Source organism: Cherax quadricarinatus, chromosome 10 (genome assembly GCF_038502225.1).
Source record: "Cherax quadricarinatus isolate ZL_2023a chromosome 10, ASM3850222v1, whole genome shotgun sequence".
Taxonomy (NCBI): domain Eukaryota; kingdom Metazoa; phylum Arthropoda; class Malacostraca; order Decapoda; family Parastacidae; genus Cherax; species Cherax quadricarinatus.
The window spans coordinates 13,397,123-13,421,220 of record NC_091301.1 but is presented as its reverse complement, the minus strand read 5'-3'; the positions used below and the strand labels follow the sequence as shown (position 1 = coordinate 13,421,220).

General features: G+C 43.7%; 1 protein-coding gene across 2 annotated transcripts in view; it reads right to left on the bottom strand.

Moving 5' to 3' along the window:
• The window catches only part of sona (sol narae), a 66,468-nt gene that overhangs the window by 7,540 nt on the left and 34,830 nt on the right, over positions 1 to 24,098 (bottom strand). Inside the window, exons 6-14 of one of the 2 annotated variants that reach the window (XM_070083635.1) lie at positions 19,225 to 19,345; positions 18,538 to 18,667; positions 18,247 to 18,389; positions 16,444 to 16,499; positions 8,454 to 8,580; positions 8,066 to 8,230; positions 7,038 to 7,164; positions 5,115 to 5,284; positions 4,734 to 4,832 (exon numbers count right to left, since the gene is read on the bottom strand). In XM_070083635.1, the coding sequence (XP_069939736.1) occupies positions 4,734 to 4,832; positions 5,115 to 5,284; positions 7,038 to 7,164; positions 8,066 to 8,230; positions 8,454 to 8,580; positions 16,444 to 16,499; positions 18,247 to 18,389; positions 18,538 to 18,667; positions 19,225 to 19,345 (1,138 nt within the window). Of the gene's footprint in view, positions 1 to 4,733; positions 4,833 to 5,114; positions 5,285 to 7,037; positions 7,165 to 8,065; positions 8,231 to 8,453; positions 8,581 to 16,443; positions 16,500 to 17,157; positions 17,211 to 18,246; positions 18,390 to 18,537; positions 18,668 to 19,224; positions 19,346 to 24,098 lie in introns of both variants that reach the window. The other variant, XM_070083636.1, reaches the window with a different exon arrangement.

The following is a 24,098-nucleotide window of genomic DNA, read 5'->3' as shown; positions in this document are numbered from 1 at the left end:
TCTCTTCCCTGATGCTTCTATTCTCCTTGTATCCCATCTACCTTTTACTCTCAGTGTAGCTACAACTAGAAAGTGATCTGATATATCTGTGGCCCCTCTATAAACATGTACATCCTGAAGTCTACTCAACAGTCTTTTATCTACCAATACATAATCCAACAAACTACTGTCATCATATCGTGTATACTTATTTATCCTCTTTTTCTTAAAATATGTATTACCTATAACTAAACCCCTTTCTATACAAAGTTCAATCAAAGAGCTCCCATTATCATTTACACCTGGCACCCCAAACTTACCTACCACACCCTCTCTAAAAGTTTCTCCTACTTTAGCATTCAAGTCCCCTACCACAATTACTCTCTCACTTGGTTCAAAGGCTCCTATACATTCACTTAACATCTCCCAAAATCTCTCTCTCTCCTCTGCATTCCTCTCTTCTCCAGGTGCATACACGCTTATTATGACCCACTTCTCGCATCCAACCTTTACTTTAATCCACATAATTCTTGAATTTACACATTCATATTCTCTTTTCTCCTTCCATAACTGATCATTTAACATTACTGCTACCCCTTCCTTTGCTCTAACTCTCTCAGATACTCCAGATTTAATCCCATTTATTTCCCCCCACTGAAACTCTCCTACCCCCTTCAGCTTTGTTTCGCTTAGGGCCAGGACATCCAACTTCTTTTCATTCATAACATCAGCAATCATCTGTTTCTTGTCATCCGCACTACATCCACGCACATTTAAGCAACCCAGTTTTATAAAGTTTTTCTTCTTCTCTTTTTTAGTAATTGTATACAGGAGAAGGGGTTACTAGCCCATTGCTCCCGGCTTTTTAGTCGCCTCATACGACACGCATGGCTTACGGAGGAAAGATTCTTTTCCACTTCCCCATGGACAATAGAAGAAATAAAAAAGAACAAGAGCTATTTAGAAAAAGGAGAAAAACCTAGATGTATGTATATATATATATATGCATGTGCGTGTCTGTGAAGTGTGACCAAAGTGTAAGTAGGAGTAGCAAGATATCCCTGTTATCTTAGCGTGTTTATGAGACAGAAAAAGAAACCAGCAATCCTACCATCATGCAAAACAGTTACAGGTTTTTGTTTCACAGTCATCTGGCAGGACGGTAGTACTTCCCTGGGTGGTTGCTGTCTACCAACCTGGGTGGCTCATCGTAGTGCTTGAACTAATATCAGGAAAGAAGCTCCTGCGTAGTACCTAGTGTCAGGAAGTAGGTAACAACAGTCAGCTCCTGCGTAGTACCTAGTGTCAGGATGTAGGTAACTACAGTCAGCTCCTGCGTAGTACCTAGTGTCAGGAAGTAGCTAACAACAGTCAGCTCCTGCGTAGTACCTAGTGTCAGGAAGTAGGTAACTATAGTCAGCTCCTGCGTAGTACCTAGTGTCAGGATGTAGGTAACTACAGTCAGCTCCTGCGTAGTACCTAGTGTCAGGAAGTAGCTAACAACAGTCAGCTCCTGCGTAGTACCTAGTGTCAGGAAGTAGGTAACTATAGTCAGCTCCTGCGTAGTTCCTAGTGTCAGGAAGTAGGTAACTACAGCCAGCTCCTGCGTAGTACCTAGTGTCAGGAAGTAGGTAACAACAGTCAGCTTCTGCGTAGTACCTAGTGTCAGGAAGTAGGTAACTACAGTCAGCTCCTGCGTAGTACCTAGTGTCAGGAAGTAAGTAACTACAGCCAGCTCCTGCGTAGTACCTAGTGTCAGGAAGTAGGTAACAACAGTCAGCTCCTGCTTGGTACCTAGTGTCAGGAAGTAGGTAACTACAGTCAGCTCCTGCGTAGTACCTAGTGCCAGGAAGTAGGTAACAACAGTCAGCTCCTGCGTAGTACCTAGTGTCAGGAAGTAGGTAACAACAGTCAGCTCCTGCATAGTACCTAGTGTCAGGAAGTAGGTAAGAACAGTCAGCTCCTGCGTAGTACCTAGTGTCTGGAAGTAGGTAACTACAGTCAGCTCCTGCGTAGTACCTAGTGTCAGGAAGTAGCTAACAACAGTCAGCTCCTGCGTAGTACCTAGTGTCAGGAAGTAGGTAACTATAGTCAGCTCCTGCGTAGTTCCTAGTGTCAGGAAGTAGGTAACTACAGCCAGCTCCTGCGTAGTACCTAGTGTCAGGAAGTAGGTAACAACAGTCAGCTTCTGCGTAGTAACTAGTGTCAGGAAGTAGGTAACTACAGTCAGCTCCTGCGTAGTACCTAGTGTCAGGAAGTAGGTAACTACAGCCAGCTCCTGCGTAGTACCTAGTGTCAGGAAGTAGGTAACAACAGTCAGCTCCTGCGTAGTACCTAGTGTCAGGAAGTAGGTAACTACAGTCAGCTCCTGCGTAGTACCTAGTGTCAGGAAGTAGGTAACAACAGTCAGCTCCTGCGTAGTACCTAGTGTCAGGAAGTAGGTAACTACAGTCAGCTCCTGCGTAGTACCTAGTGTCAGGAAGTAGGTAACAACAGTCAGCTCCTGCGTAGTACCTAGTGTCAGGAAGTAGGTAACTACAGTCAGCTCCTGCGTAGTACCTAGTGTCAGGAAGTAGGTAACAACAGTCAGCTCCTGCGTAGTACCTAGTGTCAGGAAGTAGGTAACAACAGTCAGCTCCTGCATAGTACCTAGTGTCAGGAAGTAGGAAACAACAGTCTGCTCCTGCGTAGTACCTAGTGTCAGGAAGTAGGTAACTACAGTCAGCTCCTGCGTAGTACCTAGTGTCAGGAAGTAGGTAACAACAGTCAGCTCCTGCGTAGTACCTAGTGTCAGGAAGTAGGTAACTACAGTCAGCTCCTGCGTAGTACCTAGTGTCAGGAAGTAGGTAACAACAGTCAGCTCCTGCATAGTACCTAGTGTCAGGAAGTAGGTAACAACAGTCAGCTCCTGCGTAGTACCTAGTGTCAGGAAGTAGGTAACTACAGTCAGCTCCTGTGTAGTACCTATTGTCAGGAAGTAGGTAACAACAGTCAGCTCCTGCGTAGTACCTAGTGTCAGGAAGTAGGTAACTACAGTCAGCTCCTGCGTAGTACCTAGTGTCAGGAAGTAGGTAACTACAGCCAGCTCCTGCGTAGTACCTAGTGTCAGGAAGTAGGTAACTACAGTCAGCTCCTGCGTGGTACCTAGTGTCAGGAAGTAGGTAACTACAGCCAGCTCCTGCGTAGTACCTAGTGTCAGGAAGTAGGTAACAACATTCAGCTTCATCGTAGTACCTAGTGTCAGGAAGTAGGTAACTACAGTCAGCTCCTGCGTATTACCTAGTGTCAGGAAGTAGGTAGCAACAGTCAGCTCCTGCTTGGTACCTAGTGTCAGGAAGTAGGTAACTACAGTCAGCTCCTGCGTGGTACCTAGTGTCAGGAAGTAGGTAACTACAGCCAGCTCCTGCGTAGTACCTAGTGTCAGGAAGTAGGTAACAACATTCAGCTTCTGCGTAGTACCTAGTGTCAGGAAGTAGGTAACTACAGCCAGCTCCTGCGTAGTACCTAGTGTCAGGAAGCAGGTAACAACAGTCAGCTCCTGCGTAGTACCTAGTGTCAGGAAGTAGGTAACTACAGTCAGCTCCTGCGTAGTACCTAGTTTCAGGAAGTAGGTAACTACAGTCAGCTCCTGCATAGTACCTAGTGTCAGGAAGTAGGTAACTACAGCCAGCTCCTGCATAGTACCTAGTGTCAGGAAGTAGGTAACTTCAGTCAGCTCCTGCGTAGTACCTAGTGTCAGGAAGTAGGTAACAACAATCAGCTTCTGCGTAGTACCTAGTGTCAGGAAGTAGGTAACTACAGCCAGCTCCTGCGTAGTACCTAGTGTCAGGAAGTAGGTAGCAACAGTCAGCTCCTGCTTGGTACCTAGTGTCAGGAAGTAGGTAACTACAGTCAGCTCCTGCGTAGTACCTAGTGTCAGGAAGTAGGTAACTACAGCCAGCTTCTGCGTAGTATCTAGTGTCAGGAAGTAGGTAACTACAGCCAGCTCCTTCATAGTACCTAGTGTCAGGAAGTAGGTAACTACAGTCAGCTCCTGCGTAGTACCTAGTGTCAGGAAGTAGGTAACTACAGTCAGCTCCTGCGTAGTACCTAGTGTCAGGAAGTAGGTAACTACAGTCAGCTCCTGCGTGGTACCTAGTGTCAGGAAGTAGGTAACTACAGTCAGCTCCTGCGTAGTACCTAGTGTCAGGAAGTAGGTAACAACAATCAGCTTCTGCGTAGTACCTAGTGTCAGGAAGTAGGTAACTACAGTCAGCTCCTGCGTAGTACCTAGTGTCAGGAAGTAGGTAACTACAACCAGCTTCTGTGTAGTACCTAGTGTCAGGAAGTAGGTAACTACAGCCAGCTCCTGCGTAGTACCTAGTGTCAGGAAGTAGGTAACTACAGTCAGCTCCTGCGTAGTACCTAGTGTCAGGAAGTAGGTAACTACAGCCAGCTTCTGCGTAGTACCTAGTGTCAGGAAGTAGGTAACTATAGCCAGCTTCTGTGTAGTACCTAGTGTCAGGAAGTAGGTAACTACAGCCAGCTTCTGCGTAGTACCTAGTGTCAGGAAGTAGGTAACTACAGCCAGCTTCTGTGTAGTACCTAGTGTCAGGAAGTAGGTAACTACAATCAGCTCCTGCGTAGTACCTAGTGTCAGGAAGTAGGTAACTACAGTCAGCTCCTGCGTAGTACCTAGTGTCAGGAAGTAGGTAACTACAGCCAACTCTTGATGTTAGACATTACGACCAGGAGAGTACCTAAGTGACACTTACCTGGGTGCCGTGGTTGAAGGTTCCGGGGTGGTGGAGGAGGGGGGGTCAGTGTACACAGGTTTCACCTCTGTCGACTGGAAGATGAAATGTTCTCCGGACCTTGAAAAAAATGAGTTAATTTACTCTAGATAAGTTTACAAGAGTTTGTTGTTTGTCAACAGTGTAACATTTAATTGACGATAAAGGTGTTATTTGCGATGTTTGGCAGTTACGTGATCTATAATCTGTGAGGGTTATGATTTCCGTTTCCCCTGTTGAAAACCTCTCGCGATTTACACGTAATACTTTCTGACACCTATTGTAAACACCTGGAGTCACTTCCGGGACAGCCAGGTATTTTTTTTTTCAGTACCTGTGGCATGTTTCCGGTTTGTGCCGCACCTGCTAATGTCAAAGTCGGAGATGGAGTTGCCGTTGTCGTAGACGCAGCGACCGTTGCTACAGATCTTACCGCTGCCGCAGTCAGAACCCTCGGCGGCAGGACGGTACGACACACAATAGCCGCTCGAGGAATCGAAGCAGAAGAGCTGCGCGCAGACTCTATCGTCTTTCTGCAGGAGGGGAGAGAGGAGGCAAGAGGGGGAGGCTATGAGTGTGGGTGGGGTGAACATGGAGAGGAGTGTGGGACGAGAAAGATGGAAAGACTATGAAAGGGGAGGGTGTGGGGAGGCGAGAAGAAGCAAGGGGCAAGAAGGTGGTGGGAGCTACTGCCAGGTAAGAAAAGAGAGAAAATGAAAATGGAGAGGAAAGTGGAAGAGAGTATAGAGGCTGCCTGTGGAGGGTGAGGAGAGGTAAACACAGAGAGGAAAAATAGCAGCTCTGCTTCAATATTATTCATACAGTGGAAATAAATGGTATAAAATACCGACACCGCTCACGTGTTTACATTTCTAGCATTATTACAGATTATGACACAGTGACACTCACAACACAGCTGAGGACACACAGTGACACTCACAACACAGCTGAGGACACACAGTGACACTCACAACACAGCTGAGGACACACAGTGACACTCACAACACAGCTGAGGACACACAGTGACACTCACAACACAACTCAGGACACACAGTGACACTCACAACACAGCTGAGGACACACAGTGACACTCACAACACAACTCAGGACACACAGTGACACAACACAGCTGAGGACACACAGTGACACTCACAACACAGCTGAGGACACACAGTGACACTCACAACACAGCTGAAAGACACACAGTGACACTCACAACATAACTCAAGACATACAGTGACACACAAAACGGCTGAGGACACACAGTGACACTCACAACACAACTCAGGACACACAGTGACACTCACAACACAACTCAGGACACACAGTGACACTCACAACACAACTCAGGACACACAGTGACACTCACAACACAACTCAGGACACACAGTGACACAACACAGCTGAGGACACACAGTGACACTCACAACACAGCTGAGGACACACAGTGACACTCACAACACAGCTGAGGACACACAGTGACACTCACAACACAGCTGAGGACACACAGTGACGCAACACAACTCAGGACACACTGGTACCTCATACGGTCCTGGTGAAACATAAACACATCGACCATCATCTGTTCAATAGCTGTCTGTTTATGTCTTACTGACAGAGCTTTTAATTGTTGGCTGCCAGCTTACCTGCGTATTGAGTTATCTTCGGTCTCCTTGTTCTTGCATACTGTCACTGTTTGTATGTCATGGGTGTGCTGAATTATACAAGTCACGTGTCATTGTTGCACGAAAGTCGAAAAAAAATGTGTTGTTCGTAAGTCAGGGCAAAAACTAGTGTCATACCTATGTCGAGTCATAGTTTGCGTGTCGAATGTGTGGTGAGTTAATGATACATCTGTCTGACGTAGACTATCGTTGTTCGTTTGTGGTGAACTGTCACTGAAGTCAATCCACGATCGTCCGTCTTTCGTCCAATACACCGTTCATTGTCTGCTGTCCATTATTCCCCAGCGGCCAGTCCTCCCGTTGCTCAGCTATCGTCCGATAAGTCAATCGTCATCCATTGATTTCCATATACTCCTTCACAAGGAATCTTAGGAAATTTGGTGCTGGAGGGAGGGAAAAGAAATGGTGGTCGTTCAGGGAAGATCCCTGATGCCGTCGCCTAGGATGAGATCGTCATCTTGGTCGTCTGGGAAGATTATTATTATTATTATAATCAAGGGGGAAGCGCTAAACCCGGAGGATTATACAGCGCCTGGGGGGGGGGATGTGGAAGGCAGTCCTCTCTTCCCTCTGGGAAGAGAGGAAGAGAGGAAGTACTTACGAAGCAGGCGGAGGTTCCTCGATCTTTCTTGCACTGGGCGTCGAGGGAGAGCAGCTTCCCTGGGAGGACCCTGGGGAGGGACTCGTCCTCGTGGGGAAGGTTGTAGAGACAGGTGGCCGTGTCGCCGCTGTCGTGGGGAAGACCAGTATGAGATTCCTCATTAGGTCAGGTTATATTGTGTCTCAGGACACCCAGGTGTTGCACACGTGTCTCATCAAGGGGTGGAGGTAAATTGTATAAAATACCGTCAGGATGGAAAAAAACCAGACTCAGATGCATTATTACGCGATTCTTTATTGATAACATTTCGCCCATACTGTGGACTTTATCACGTCACCAACAGATCTGTTCGTGATTTGACAAAGCCTCTTTGTGGGTGAAACGTAGTTAACATAGGATCCCATTATACTACATGTGTGTCTCTCATGAAGGGGTGTGGGAGACAGAGGGGGTGTGAGAGACAGAGGGGGTTGTTTGAGACACTGTTCCAGAGAAGGACAGCGCCGAATTGTTAAAACCACAGTGTTAGTTGAGGACATTGCCTGGATAGTGCTAATTGGTTGATTGATTAGGTGTGAAGCCTATTAATTATACGAGGGTCATTAAGGTTGCTTTACATCCGTAGTCTACCACTCAAGACTGCTTTAATCCTTAAAAATGACAATTAAACTCTCAGTGTACGTATATACCCAGAGAGACACATACACCTCTTGTATATACAAAGAGATACACGCCTATCTGATTTATTTTTTGCATTTCCTCCCAACGCAAGTGAAAATCTGATCTGTAACCATACAGAAGCAAAACTTGACATTGTTGTCTACACAAAGAATCCATCAGAATATCCACCCAAAGACAAAATCATTTGTAAAATGAAGAAATATAAAATCTGTATACACCATAAGTGTTATTTGTAAATATTGTTGATATTACCATTATTATTATTTCTCTTATTATTATTATTATTATTATTATTATTATTATTATTATTATTATTATTATTATTATTATTATTATTATTTACTCACTTGAGGAAGTGATGGAATTGCTCGACTGAGCACGGAGACCATCTGAAGCCCTTCTCCGTGTGCCTGAGGTCGCTCATGATGTACCCGTCCTCCCAGCGACACCTACGAGCTCCTGGACCTCCTAGGTACGACGGTGGAGGTGACCCGTCGTGCACCGCTCCTAGCCTGTTGGCACCAGTGCTGGGGTTAAGTGCATAAGATTGTAGGGAATAGTGTGTGTGTGTGTGTGTGTGTGTGTGTGTGTGTGTGTTAGGCATTCTTGCAACACTATGCAAGAAAAACACTCAACAGAGTTCATCTCAGGTCAAAACACAAGTCGTAGATACATCTTATATACAAAACACACGGAGACCCTCTGAGCGGGGAGCTGGGGCCATCCAGTACTCACAGGTGACCAACTTCGTGAGCTGCAACGATGATCCCAGAGAAGCCGCCAGTGTCTTCAACTATTGCAACGGAGTTGACCTTCTGCAACCTCTTGTTGACCACGCAGGCGCCTCCCACGTACGCAAAGCCTGAACACCCCGAGACACAACACTAGAGTCAACACACTGCTATACCTCAACACCATCACTGTTACACTCATATGGTGGGGGGTAATTGGAAAATGGTAAGGTTTGATCCAAGGAAGGGGTAAGGAAGCTCTAATTAACTGGATCAAGAGTCCTTCACCTGTTTCACAACAGAAGGGAATTTATACCAGCGTACAAAAGGTAAATTCAATACTAATTATGAGTTCCTTTACTAAACACCCACAAAATTATTATTATTATTATTAATAGAAATTGATTTTGAATCAAATATAAATGCATCTTATTTTGTGACACAAACCCACAAGGAGACATAAAAATTAAACAAGAGTATAGCTCTATGTATGGACCTCTGAGGTCCTCCTCAGCAGATCAGTCAGAGATTTTGACACAGTCTTCCCATTCTATTACTGGAAGCACAATCATGAAAGTGAGTTTTAGTCACATTCATGTGGGTTCGGATCACTTTCCTGTGAGTGTGGATCACATTCACTTCAGGGTGTCAATGAGGTGGTAATAACGTTTGGTTAATACAACAATTACCCAGGGAACTGAGAGAGTGTTACAAGACTCCACAACTCCAGACTCATAACATTACGGAACAAGTATCAAAAAAGATTTTCAAACTGAAATTTTTTAAAGACAGTGAAATGGAAGACTCATAAACTTAAAACAACTTTGTGAATATATATATATATATATATATATATATATATATATATATATATATATATATTATATATATATATATATATATATATATATATATATATATAGAGTAGTGCTAGAAAATGAGCAATAAAGCAACTATCACATGCATGAACTTATAATAAAACGAAAACTGTGTATATATTTTTTATTGTATATGTATAGGCATTCCACTTGCAAGATGCAGTGTGTGCGACCATGCAACATACAACAGTAACAACATACACCATACATACGCATGCAGAAGCAACAGTATTATCACAAGGGAGAAAGGGGGAAAGTAGAGCAATAAAGGAATACACAAGAAAAGGGGAAAAGTATATCAATAGTATTTCGAGGTCAAGTAGAGCCCCTCTTCAGTGGATATGCTGAACACTTTCCCGCACGATGGCAGGTACTGCCCACAAGTTGCCTTGTTAGCACGAGCTAAATCCGTAGAGGTCAAATATCTTAAGGTTTACGAGGCAATCAGGTTCAATCCAGGGAAGGTAAAGATGCATCCAACTACTTGGATCAAGAGGATTTTCCACCTTCATTAAGGAACCTCCTTGCCACAGCTGCTGTGCGTGTACGATGTGTCTACTGGCCAACCTGAACTTCTGACACTTACGCTACTTAAAGTTGAATACCTATCGACTAGACGAGGGGTCATTGTCTGGTTGCTTTATTATTTAGTAGCTTTAATGCTTGGTAGCTTTACTGCGTGCTAGCTTTATTGTGTCGTAGCTACAGTGATCCTCGTGTAGTTGATACACTACACAAGGGTCGTTAAGGCTACAAGCAATCTTGGCAACATCTGTAAGTATATTGTGATGCCTTAACCACATTAAAATTATCTTCAGAAGTGTGTATACACTTCTGAGGGGTCAAGTGTGTATACACTTCTGAGGGATCAAGTGTGTATACACTTCTGAGGGATCAAGTGTGTATACACTTCTGAGGGATCAAGTGTGTATACACTTCTGAGGGATCAAGTGTGTATACACTTCTGTGGGGTCCTGTGTGTACACACAGGACCCCTCAGAAGTGTATATACAGAATATTCTCTAAGACAGGCTTTGTGTTATGTCGTTTCACTTTTCTAAAAAGTTTTAGCTGTTACGTTGTTAGAGAAAGCTTTAAAAAGCTTACAATGGCGGACAGGAACAGAAGAATTAAAAAATAATTTACAGAAAAGAGAAGGAAAATCCATCGGAATTGAAATACATATAAGAAGGAAAAGAGAGGCAAATATTATAGGAAGATAATGAGAAACTGAAAATAATGTCGAGGAGAAGCAACAAGCGATAATGATAACGAAGATTGGACGGTCAGGGAGAGGACAGATAACGAAGAACAACGTGACGGAGGAGCAGTGTTGAATTATATCTGAGTTTTGGGGCTGACGTGACAAACAACATACATACACACACACACACACACACACACACACACACACACACACACACACACACACACACACACACACACACACACACACACACACACGGAACACACACACACGCGGAACACACACATACACACACAATTGGTTTATTTTCACTGTTAAATTCCCATTGTTCAACTGATCGTCACCACAAAATAACCAGTAATTACTTTAAATTCAGCCTTCTTAGTTATTTTAACGAAACAACACCTAAATCATCGTTAAAAAGCTAAATAGCTTTAGATAACAGCTTGAGGTATGTTGTAAGGGGATCTAACTCCCTAAAGACAAGGCTTTACTAAGTGATCAGACACCCTTTTCCATCCACAGGCTTTTACACCTTTCCTCCTTAATTCATCTTGAGGAGAGTGTTTCTCATCGGCTCTACCAGGCACCGGCTGTCCACCTGGTCAGCCAACAATGGGAATTTTACGAAATACAACAGTGTGTGTGTGTGTGTGTGTGTGTGTGTGTGTGTGTGTGTGTACTAAGGTTATGCCGATGAGAGTGTCAACATTGTGCCACTTGCAAATCATTCACTGTAATCGTTGTGTTATGTACCTTGGAGGTAGGTATCATGTAGGCAGCAGTGGTACATGATTACAGAGGGTCATAATGACTCCAACAACTGGGCTGCCATATGTGAATCTTAACTTCCAGAAAAACTTACGTCAGTCCGTGAAAAAAGTATATTCTATTACTTATGGATTATAACCCTTTTTTAGGACACAGATCAGAAAAAATTGCGTATTTTCTGAGGTAGGTAAGACAGACAAGGGGCACAGGTAACTCTCGCATCTCACATTAATGTTGCTGGCTAGTAAATACACTGGAAAACAGACAGACAACCGCAGGGAGGAATCCACCCCCAGCCTGGAGGTGAGGCGAGGAGCAACTGGCTGGAGGCTGAGGAAGGAAAGGTAGGTAGACCGGAGGTAAAGGTTGTAAAGGGAGCGAGGGGAAGGTTGGAGGTTGACACTGGAGGTGGAGGCTTACCTTGACTAGCCAGCTTCATCCGTTGGCAGCGGTGAGAGAGAGAGACAGACAGATCAAACAAGTGTCAATATTTGGTCTTGTAGTCTACACGTTCTTGCCTCCCGTCACTTATGACAAATCCTCCGCAGTAAACTCCGTAAAGCAACACATTGAACTTACGCTCTTCGTGAATCCCCTGTCATTTTCTCGGACGTAAATTAAACCTTAGTGATGACATGAGCATGTTTTGAGTCCCACTGAATGTTTTAGTTACATGTGTCGAGTATGACTGAAGGTTCTTAAGTCTTGTTCTTCCCTTGAAGTTCTCTTGTTAATCTTCTTACAGATACTGAAAACCAGTCAGTCAGTCCATGTTTGACAACGTCGTACACACACACACACACACACACACACACACACGGAGGTCACGTCAAACGACGGCAATATTGATAAGCAAATATATGTCGACAATAGTATAATATACTAGGTAGAAGTCGCTACGTATAAGTTACTAGGTAGAAGTCGCTTGGTATAAGTTACTAGGTACAAGTCGCTAGGTATAAGTTACTAGGTACAAGTCGCTAGGTATAAGTTACTAGGTAGAAGTCGCTAGGTATAAGTTACTAGGCAGAAGTAGTTAGGTACAAGTTACTAAGTAGAAGTCGCTAGGTATCAAAAGATCAAAATCAGCAGTACCAAGGTGCATAAACAGAAGTCAACAGTGATTGAAAAGGTCAATGAGGGTGCATTAGCAGGTCAACGGAGTAGAACAAAAAGGTCATTAAGAGTGCATTAACAGGTCAACGGCAAACAACACAAAGTCAGTCAAGATATATCTCCTGTTAGGTAAATACGGAGGCATAGAGTAAACGAGCAACAGTCACATGTAAGAGAGGAGAGAAGTGTGTGTGAGTGTGTAGTCTGGTAATCACCGGGTCAGACAGACAGGTAGTCAGACAGACGGACAGACAGAAGGCTGCATGTCCAGTAGAAGACATGACCTACCCGACACTGAGGTTTTCTATGTCACGAGAGGGGTCATGTCTCCAGACGTAGTGTCACAGTGTGGTTAGGTTAGGTTTGTCGGGAAACAGGACAAGTGTTTCCCGACGCGAGTCGTAGTCATAGGATAACCCCGCAGCTGGAGCTTTTGGACATCGATGTGATGATTGTGGTTATCGGTGTGATGATTGTGGTTATCGGTGTGATGATTGTGGTTATCGGTGTGATGATTGTGGTCATCGATGTGATGATTGTGGTCATCGGTGTGATGATTGTGGTCATCGATGTGATGATTGTGGTCATCGGTGTGATGATTGTGGTTATCGGTGTGATGATTGTGGTCATCGATGTGATGATTGTGGTCATCGGTGTGATGATTGTGGTCATCGATGTGATGATTGTGGTCATCGGTGTGATGATTGTGGTCATCGGTGTGATGATTGTGGTCATCGGTGTGATGATTGTGGTCATCGATGTGATTGTGGTTATCGCTGTGATGATTGTGGTCATCGGTGTGATGATTGTGGTCATCGATGTGATGATTGTGGTCATCGATGTGATGATTGTAGTTATCGCTGTGATGATTGTGGTCATCGGTGTGATGATTGTGGTCATCGATGTGATGATTGTCATCAGTGTGATGATTGTGGTAATCGGTGTGATGATTGTGGTTATCGGTGTGATGATTGTGGTCATCGGTGTGATGATTGTGGTCATCGATGTGATGATTGATGATTGTGGTCATCGGTGTGATGATTGTGGTCATCGGTGTGATGATTGTGGTCATCGATGTGATGATTGTGGTCATCGATGTGATGATTGTGGTCATCGATGTGATGATTGTGGTCATCGATGTGATGATTGTGGTCATCGGTGTAATGATTGTGGTAATCAATGTGATGATTGTGGTCATCAGTGTGATGATTGTGGTCATCGGTGTGATGATTGTGGTCATCGGTGTGACTGTGGCCATCGGTGTGATGACTGCTCATTGATGTGATGATTGTGGTCACCGATGTGATGATTGTGGTCATCGATGTGATGATTGTGGTCATCGATGTGATGATTGTGGTCATCAGTGTGATGATTGTGGTCATCAGTGTGATGATTGTGGTCATCGGTGTGATGACTGTGGCATCGGTGTGATGATTGTGGTCATCGGTGTGATGATTGTGGTCATCAGTGTGATGATTGTGGTCATCAGTGTGATGATTGTGGTCATCAGTGTGATGATTGTGGTCATCAGTGTGATGATTGTGGTCATCGGTGTGATTGTGGTCATCAGTGTGATGATTGTGGTCATCAGTGTGATGATTGTGGTCATCGGTGTGATGATTGTGGTCATCAGTGTGATGATTGTGGTCATCAGTGTGATGATTGTGGTCATCGGTGTGATGATTGTGGTCATCAGTGTGATGATTGTGGTCATCAGTGTGATGATTGTGGTCATCAGTGTGAGGATTGTGGTCATCAGTGTGATGATTGTGGTCATCAGTGTGATGATTGTGGTCATCAGTGTGATGATTGTGGTCATCAGTGTGATGATTGTGGTCATCGGTGTGATGATTGTGGTCATCAGTGTGATGATTGTGGTCATCAGTGTGATGATTGTGGTCATCAGTGTGATGATTGTGGTCATCGGTGTGATGATTGTGGTCATCGGTGTGATGATTGTGGTCATCAGTGTGATGATTGTGGTCATCAGTGTGATGATTGTGGTCATCGGTGTGATGATTGTGGTCATCAGTGTGATGATTGTGGTCATCAGTGTGATGATTGTGGTCATCGGTGTGATGATTGTGGTCATCAGTGTGATGATTGTGGTCATCAGTGTGATGATTGTGGTCATCAGTGTGATGATTGTGGTCATCGGTGTGATGATTGTGGTCATCGGTGTGATGATTGTGGTCATCGGTGTGATGATTGTGGTCATCAGTGTGATGATTGTGGTCATCAGTGTGATGATTGTGGTCATCAGTGTGATGATTGTGGTCATCAGTGTGATGATTGTGGTCATCAGTGTGATGATTGTGGTCATCGGTGTGATGATTGTGGTCATCAGTGTGATGATTGTGGTCATCAGTGTGATGATTGTGGTGATAATAAGTGAAAGTGATACAATAGTGACTGTGAAGGACGCTGTTGATGGTGAATGTGTCGGTCGATGAGTACAGGTATACCAAGGATTCTGGGATGTTATGCATCATCATGCCTGTGATGATAACTACAGTGAACATAGTGCAGTAGCCTTGATGGTGTTGATGCTATAATGACGGTAGTCTTGATAATACACTCAGAGTGGTAAGGTTACTTAACCTCTCTTCCTGTCCATCCACAACCTCTCTTACCTCTCTCTCTTCCTGTCTATCCACAACCTCTCTTACCTCTCTCTCTTCCTGTCTATCCACAACCTCTCTTACCTCTCTCTCTTCCTGTCTATCCACAACCTCTCTTACCTCTCTCTCTTCCTGTCTATCCATAACCTCTCTTACCTCTCTCTCTTCCTGTCTATCCACAACCTCTCTTACCTCTCTCTCTTCCTGTCTATCCATAACCTCTCTTACCTCTCTCTCTTCCTGTCTATCCACAACCTGTCTTACCTCTCTGTCTATCTACCCACAACTTTTCTCTCTTCTCTATCCTATTCCAATCCTTCCCTTCCCTATTCCTACCCTTCCTCTTATAGCCTATTAAAAAATAGTGAGAATGACAGAGATACCAGAGAGTGAAACAAGTTACTTGTTTGGACGAAACGAGAAGATACACAAGCTTTAAATGAGACAACATTTCGCCCAGTGTAGTGCTTGTAAAAAGCCGTAGCTTGAAAAAGGTGACACAGGGCGAAACGTTGTCCTCGGGAAAAGCTTGTTGCATAACGTTTATTTGCAAAGGTGGTGATGGTGGTAATCTGGTACTCACCTAAACGTGGATTCAGGGGTCGAGTCACGGCTCCTGGCCCCGCCAGGTGTGTTATTATATGTGTTCATGAAATGGTACTGTGGGAAATAGTCAAGTGGATAGTACTGCTTCAAGTGTTTGTATATTAATAATATATAATAGTATGTTAGTCTGGTGGCCGGTGATAGTGACTTATGCACGGGAATAGTGGCGGGAATAGTGGCGGGAATAGTGGCGGGAATAGTGGCGGAAATAGTGGCGGGAATAGTGGCGGGAATGGTGCAATGATTAAAGTCCAGAGTAACTACAAATTTATGATTTATTTTAACAGTGTTAACCATTATTTGCATATATATATATATATATATATATATATATATATATATATATATATATATATATATATATATATATATATATATATATATATATATATATATATATATATATATATATATATATATATATATATATATATATATATATATATATATATATATATATTATATATATATATATTATATATATATAGTTGAATCTCTATTTACTGCAGTGAAAATTTCAATACAAGTGCTTTCTGTAAAGACAGGTAAGCCTAAGTCTAGGAGAGTCAGACTCTACACTCACCACCACCACCACAACACTCCTCCTCCTACTAAGTTATTTAACATGCTCTCAGCTGATATAAGTAACTGTGAAGGATAGACTGGTAATTAACCCCGTCTACAGTATTGTGCTGTTGTTTATATGCAGGTTGGGGATTTTGGTTGTAGTTGTGGTGATGGTGGAAGTGATGGTGGTAGTGCAGGTGGTGCAATGGTCAGTCCCGTTCAACCTACCTGCAGTCCCCCTGTTGCAAACCCCCCCTGTGAAAGCGCGTCTACACATGTCTAATCTGCAAGTAAATAAAAAGAGTCAGAGAGTTTCATTTTAGTATCGTTGGTGGCTGTTTTCAACGGTGGGTGGGTGGGTGGGTCATCAGCAGTGCCCCCCACAGTTGTACGGGGGCAGCACTGAAGTCATAACAGGAGGCGTTAGCATTGTTGGTGACGTCACAACAGGACTGCTGCCGTGATCAATGTTGCTAACATATATGGACTGTTGAGGGAGAAATGTTAGGTTCTGTGTACCCAAAGCCAGATACCCAAGTGCCCCAAAACCTGTAAGTCCCTCGTATCAGACTTTGGGCGTGCTTCTGCTTCATGTGCTGGTAGTGCTGGTAGTGCTGGTAGATGGTGGTGGTGACTGTTTCTGTTGGTCTGTCGTCAACTTGTCGTCTGTGGCTCGCTACTTACCTCAACCACTGTGACTGTTAACTGACCCCCTTTGTTTTCCATCCTCATCCTCACAGAAAACAAGGGTCCTCACACACGGATGTTAGGGGTGGGGGGGGGGAGAGGTAGTTGTAACATTAGCAAACTACGGACCAGACTGTGTGTGCTAAGAACCAATAACCCAAACAGTAGATCCTCCACCGTATAGATGTGTCTGCCATACACTCAGATGTTGGTGTGTGTGTGCACGTGCGGGGTATCTGGTGGAGTGTAACGTACCAGCAGTGCCCGTCGTGCACCTCCCGCTCTTGCGTCGACGACACAAGTCGTACCTGGGTAGGAATGTTAATGAGGGAAGACAGACTTGGATGAGAAAAATGTTTTGGGGTGGTGGCCCTTCCCGGTGACTGGGAGGTCTGCCAGCACAGGCCAGGCTCTTCTCTGGTCTCAACCTCATCTGCAACCTTCACTCTGGCCACAATAATAATCTTGTGTATTAATATCAAACCACATTCAACCTCCTCAGCTCTACGTTAAAGAAACGTCTCCTCATCCAACTTTCTATTTTTATGCAACTGACACACTTAATGTAATTAATTACATAGTCAATATTATAGTTGTAATTTGACTGTTAATGGCTAAATAGTCTGTAGGAACATTCTCATGAAAGATAACTTTCTCATCAAAGTAGTGGACACGAGTTTCAGGTCGAGGCTCTACCTGTAACTTGGTCTTCCAGGTATTGCAACCAGATACAAATTCTGTGGGTCATTCGGCCCAAGAAAGGGTGGAAGCTCGATCCTCCGCTCCCCTGATCGCAACTGGGAATCTGACCAGTCGGTCTCTTGGACTGACCTCCAAGATAAGCGCTCACTATGTCCCGACACTGAGCACCGTCTTCAGTACGTTCGTACATACTTACACTCCAGCCCCGAGGATCATTTGCAGTCAGTCACCTCTCCTCTACCTTTCTAAAGCTCAATGAATAATCAAAGTATAATGATAAAATTAGATTTTTCAAAGCAACGAGGAAGAAAAGAATAAAAATTTTTTTCTTATAGTAACTTGCCTCTGAAGGATCAAAAATTTTTAACACAGGGAAATCAATATTTTTTCTTCTTCTGTTATTATTATTATTATTATTATTATTATTATTATTATTATTATTATTATTATTATTATTATTATTATTATTATTATTATTATTTCTGCTATTACTCTTTGATAGCTTTACTATCCACCAAACACCTATCGTATGGGTGGTAAGTCAAAATATTAGATAGGCAAATCAAGGGCTACAAAATCTCGTTGGTTTACGAAACACCTGTGTTGAGCACTGTACGGGATGAGGGCAAGCCAGGTACTCACTTGGTGATGGCCACGGCGATGTCGTAGGTGGGTAGGCGACGCTCCTGGTACAGGTACTTGCCCATGTCCGTGAGGGCACTGGCTGAGTCTATAGCATCGCGACCCACCCGGTTCTTCTCCAGGTAGGGCATCGCATCGCGGCTCTGTGAGGGAGGGGTAGCGATGAATGTATGATAAGAGTTGCTCTCTCTCTCTCTCTCTCTCTCTCTCTCTCTCTCTCTCTCTCTCTCTCTCTCTCTCTCTCTCACACACACACACACACACACACACATGCAGATACACACGACTTACCCTGGAGATAATAATACCAGCGATGGAGATCTTCACTCGAGGTCCCTTTAGAAGCTTGTAACGTAGATCTACGCCATTCCAAAAGGACACATAGTAACTCTTGATCTGACTGTTGTCCTGCCCATGTAGCCTGTAGAGAGGCAAAGGAGAGAGAACTATAATTTAAAAAAAAGAAACACGCTCAAACCACATAGGTCATGAAGAAGAAGAAGAAAAGAAGACGAAAAAAATTATTAATTCTGGTTGGTTAATAACCCAAGCAAAGCGACGAATTGTAGCCTACTTCTGATTGGCCTCTGAGGTGGTCCACCTTCCCAGGATGCAACAGCCGTCTAACTTTTAGGTACCGTTTATTGCCAGACGAGCAGAAGACAGCGGGTGTTAGGTGATTTACAAACCTGTCTCTCCCAAGGCTGAATTCGGAGCTTTTCAGAAGTGAGCCCAACACTCTACCTCCCAGGAAGGCAGAGAGAGGAAGAGATTCAAAGACATAGAAAGAGACAGAGAGGACTGGGTACGAGATCAGAGAGGACTGGGTACGAGATTAGAGAGGACTGGGTACGAGATTAGAGAGGACTGGGTACGAGATTAGAGAGGACTGGGTACGAGATTAGAGAGGACTGGGTACGAGATTAGAGAGGACTGGGTACGAGATTAGAGAGGCTTAGATAAGAGGTTTCAACTCACAGGTAGCCGTCGTAGTCGACTAGGACGAGGATCTCAGGGTAGATGATGTACGGGGCGCTCCTTTTGCGTCTGGGACGAGCTTCAGGACTCCTGGCAGGAATGTGGTCGAGTTCCATCAATGCTGCAGGCAAACCAAACACCCCCAGTTATATTTTATTATTATTATTATTATTATTATTATTATTATTATTATTATTATTATTATTATTGTGGTTACTATTATTATTATTATTATTATTATTATTATTATTATTATTATTATTATTGTGGTTACTATTATTATTATTATTATTAATCTCTACAACCACGGTGCTCTAAACACCACCTTCAAGGCTGAGGGACTGATTACCTCATCTTTTGTATATAGTTCTTCTGTTTCCTTATTATGTCCAAGAATCTGTATTGATAAAGCCACTGGATGGCGAAACGTCTACAATAAAGATCACCAGATGTTGCACAAGTGTCTTAACTTTCAATTCCGTTCTTAAAATGGAAGGAAAATTATATTTCTCCCGATTCAAATAACATTTAATAAGAGATTATTATTGTAGTCTAATGTGACCCTTTATTGACCACGTTCCGCCCACACCGTGAATTTTATCAAGTCAGGGACAGATCTACCTGGGTTAAGAGTACGTGAGTGTATACAGTGTGGAGAGTCAGGTGGAGAATGTTGGGCAGGTTGTGTTAGAGACTGACCTGCCCGGGACGGGCCAGTGTGTATGTTCTTATGTAGGATAATGATGAAGAAGTTTCCTGGCCAGAAAACTTCGTTATCATTATCCTTCATAATACACACACTGGCCCGTCCCGGGCAGGTCAGTCTCTAACACAACCTACCCAACATTCTCCACCTGACTCTCCACACTATATATACTCACGTACTCTTGACCCAGGTAGATCTGTTTGTGACTTTATAATGTCCACTGTGTGGGCGAAACGTGGTCAATAAGGAATAACATTAAACACACAACATCACAGGAGATAGGACTCGATCTCCCAGCAAACATAACTTGTGAGGCAAAACTCGGGGTGGAAGGGAAAGAGGAATAGTTAGGCAGAGATGAAACACAAGAACATAAGAAAGAAGGAACACTGCAACAGGCCTACTGGCCTATGCGAGGCGGCTCCAAATCTCGTACCGGCTTAAGCCAGTGCCTTGACCAAGTGAGGTCAGACACGTCACTTAAGGAAGGAACACTGCATCCGACCTAGTAGCACAAGCTAGTCAGGTCCAACTCACACCCACCCACACCCACTCATGTATTTATCCAACCTATTTTTAAAACTACACAACGTCTTAGCGTCTATGACGGTACTCGGTAGTTTGTTCCACTCATCCACAACTCTATTACCAAACCAGTGCTTTCCTATATCCTTCCTGAATCTGAATTTTTCCAATTTAAAGCCATTGCTGCGAGTTCTGTCTGTGATAGATATTTTTAGCACTGTGGCATGCAAAGATTACGTAACCTTTATTCGGCGCATGTACACACCCTCAATGAAAGGCTATCTCCCCCAACCAGTGAACCAGGTACTAAGGGTTGATGATGGGGCCCCGTCGTTCAATCAGTACCCAGGTTCCAGCCAATGAGAAGATGGTTTTGGCAATCGCAGAAGTGATGTGGGTACCACTCACCTGATTGCCCTTGACATTCCCATTCTAGAGCTGGTTGAAGCACGGTTTGCTCTCTAGTGGCTTCTATTCTGCCTTGCTTACCGTGGAGTGCACTAATACCTATTGTTGTACATAGTGTATATAGTATACATACTTCTGTTCTAAATTGGTGAAGGATAATACAAGTCAAAAGTTTTTCTGTCCTGTTTATTTTGCTCCCTTTACACCCAGGATAACAGGCCTTTGGGACTCCTGGGTTGTAATAAGCACGCTATTTACATCCCCTTTATTAATTCCTGCTTTCCATTTATACACCTCTATCATATCCTCCCTAATTCTACGCCTTTCTAGAGAGTGCAGACTCAGGGCCCTCAGTCTATCCTCATAGAGAAGATTTCTGATACATGGGATCATCTTTGTCATCCTCCTTTGTACGTTTTCCAGTGCATTTATATCCATTCTGTAATACGGTGACCAAACTGTGCAGCATAATCTAGATGAGGCCTAACCAAAGATATATAGAGTTGAAGAACAACCTGAGGACTCCTATTATTTATACTTCTTGCTATGAAGCCAAGGATTCTGTTAGCTTTATTGCGAACACTAATGCACTGTTTACTTGGTTGTAGGTTACTGCTAACCAGAACTCCTAAATCCTTTTCGCAATCAGTAGTATTAAGATCTACATTATTTAGTTTATATGTGGCATGGTTATTTTTCCTGTCCAACATTTAGAACTTTGCATTTGTCAATATTAAACTGCATCTACCACTTCTCCGACCACTGCATCAGTCTGTTCAAATCATCCTGGAGTGCCTATTTTGGTGTCATCAGCAAATTTGCTTATGTCACTATTTATTTCCTCATCTATGTCGTTAATGTAGATTGTGAACAAGGGGCCCAACACTGAACGAATGAAGAAAGGGGGCTGGGGGAGATTAAGAACATGAGAATATAAGAACATAAGAAGGAACGCAACAGTAGGCATACTGGTCCATGCTTGACAGGTCTAACTCACACCCACTCATGTACTTGTCCAACCTATTTTGTGAAGTTACCTAAAGTTCTCGCCTCCAAGACGCGAGGAAAAATTGTGGGAATGATTTAGATATATAATTAAGGAGAGGATTTAGACAATTAAAAGACAAAGGTTTCAGTGTACTGTAGATACAAGACACCGAGATTCGACACCCCTGCAATCACAGCTAGGTGAGTGCAGGGGGTTTCAGGTCAGTGAATCAGGGATGAGGTTGATGGGTTAAAGAGGAGGAAGAAGAAGAGGAGGAGGCGGAGGAGGAGGATAACTTTCACCAGGAGGGAGGGAGGGTTAGCGGGTTCACTTAGGGTGCTGTCTAGCCAGTGTCTGGCTGGCTGGCTGGCTGAGTGTTGGGTAGCTGTGCTCGGTCTTCCCCAGCCCTGGGCAATACCAGTAGTCCCTACTGCTCCTATACCCCTCCAACCATACCCTCCTGCCCCTCCACTTACACCCTCTTGCCCCTCCCATCGAGACCCAAGCCACCGACTGGGCTGATAGATAAGCAGTCATACAATATATCTGAAATCCCACCGTATATACACAGTATATATAATACCTGACAGCAAATCTCATTGAATCCCATTCCACAGGCGTTGTGGGATTGGGATTTAATGAGATTTGATCCCCAAGTCTTCAATTCTCACCAGATAATACAACAGTAATAAAATCGCATCACGTTGAAAGTCATCTGATATTGTTGGTCAACGAAGAACACAGAGACTAGAACAATATACAAATAATCCGCACACAGAAGAAACTGTATGACGAAGTTTAGTCATACATGTGACTAGTTAATGGTCCAAGTTGGACCGAAATGTCGTCATAAAGTTTCTTTCTCTTATGCGCGGGTTATTGGTGAAGATTGTTAGTGTATAGTGTTAATACTTCATCTTGCATCCACTCACAAGGTTTTTGGATCATATGAACCTTGGTGAGGTACTTTTTTCCTGCCAGATCACCTTCAACCATCTTGGGAATGTACTGTGTAGTGATCTGCTTTTATTGTAAACAGACATGTGAAACCTAGTTGAGTCAGGCCAGGGGATGCTTCAGGCCAAGAGATGCTTCAGGCCAAGAGATGCTTCAGGCCAAGAGATGCTTCAAGCCAGGAGATGATTAAGGCCAGGATGTTTCAGGCCAGGAGATGCTTCGTGCCAGGGGATGCTTCAGGCCAGGAGATGCTTCAGACCAGGGGATGCTTCAGACCAGGAGATTCTTCAGGCCGATGGATGCTTCACTCCCATATAATAAAATTATCATCTTTCTGTGCTGCTAGACTGTCCTAGTCCTCTCAGACTGTCCGTTCCTTCCTAGACGGATTCTGCCTCTATTAACTCCAGTCCACCTCGTCCAGCTCCACCGTGCTGCTGGCAACATGTCCCACTCATACTAATCAACCACTGTCCGTCTCCAGCTCATTTTCAACCATTTACCTATACTTTACCCATGATCTGTTTCGAGGGTTCTTCTACCTCTGCAAGCACACATAGTCATCACTCTCACAAGCTGTTGTAGCAGAGTGCAAGTTAGGGACAAGGCCTTCAACTATCTTCCACGTATATATTATCAGGTATATCTCTTTCTCTTCTTCGTTCCAGAGAGAGAGAGAGAGAGAGAGAGAGAGAGAGAGAGAGAGAGAGAGAGAGAGAGAGAGAGAGAGAGAGAGAGAGAGAGAGAGAGAGAGAGAGAGAGAGAGAGAGAGAGAGAGAGAGGAGAATCCAAGTGCTTTGAAGACTTCTCAGTTGTGTATACGATTTATTGATTTTCTGCGGGCAGTAATACCTATGAATATTTTCCAGCTCAACTATCTCTCGTGCCTTGTAAGGTGCTGTGAGCACAACACAATATATTCAGGTCGTGAGAGCGCAAGTGATTTGAAAAATATCAGTGGCGTTGCTTCTCTTGTTTTCAAAATTCTCAATCTGCCCTGTTATTTTTCCTAGCCTGTACCGCATTTACCTTATTGTGCTTCTCAAATGACAGGGCCTGTGGAATAATTATTCATAAGTTTTTTTTTACCTGTTCCTTACGTTCCGTAGTGTGACGTGCCTGTGGTCTGTGTACTGTGCTGGTGTTGACGTCTTCAAACCTCAGCAGCTGAAGTTGTTCATCACTGAACATCATGTTAGTTTCATTTTACCACTGGAAGACTTTGTTGATATCTGTTTTTAATTTTTTTGTGCCTTCTACTGAGGTGGCTTTTACATTTACTGTGGATAT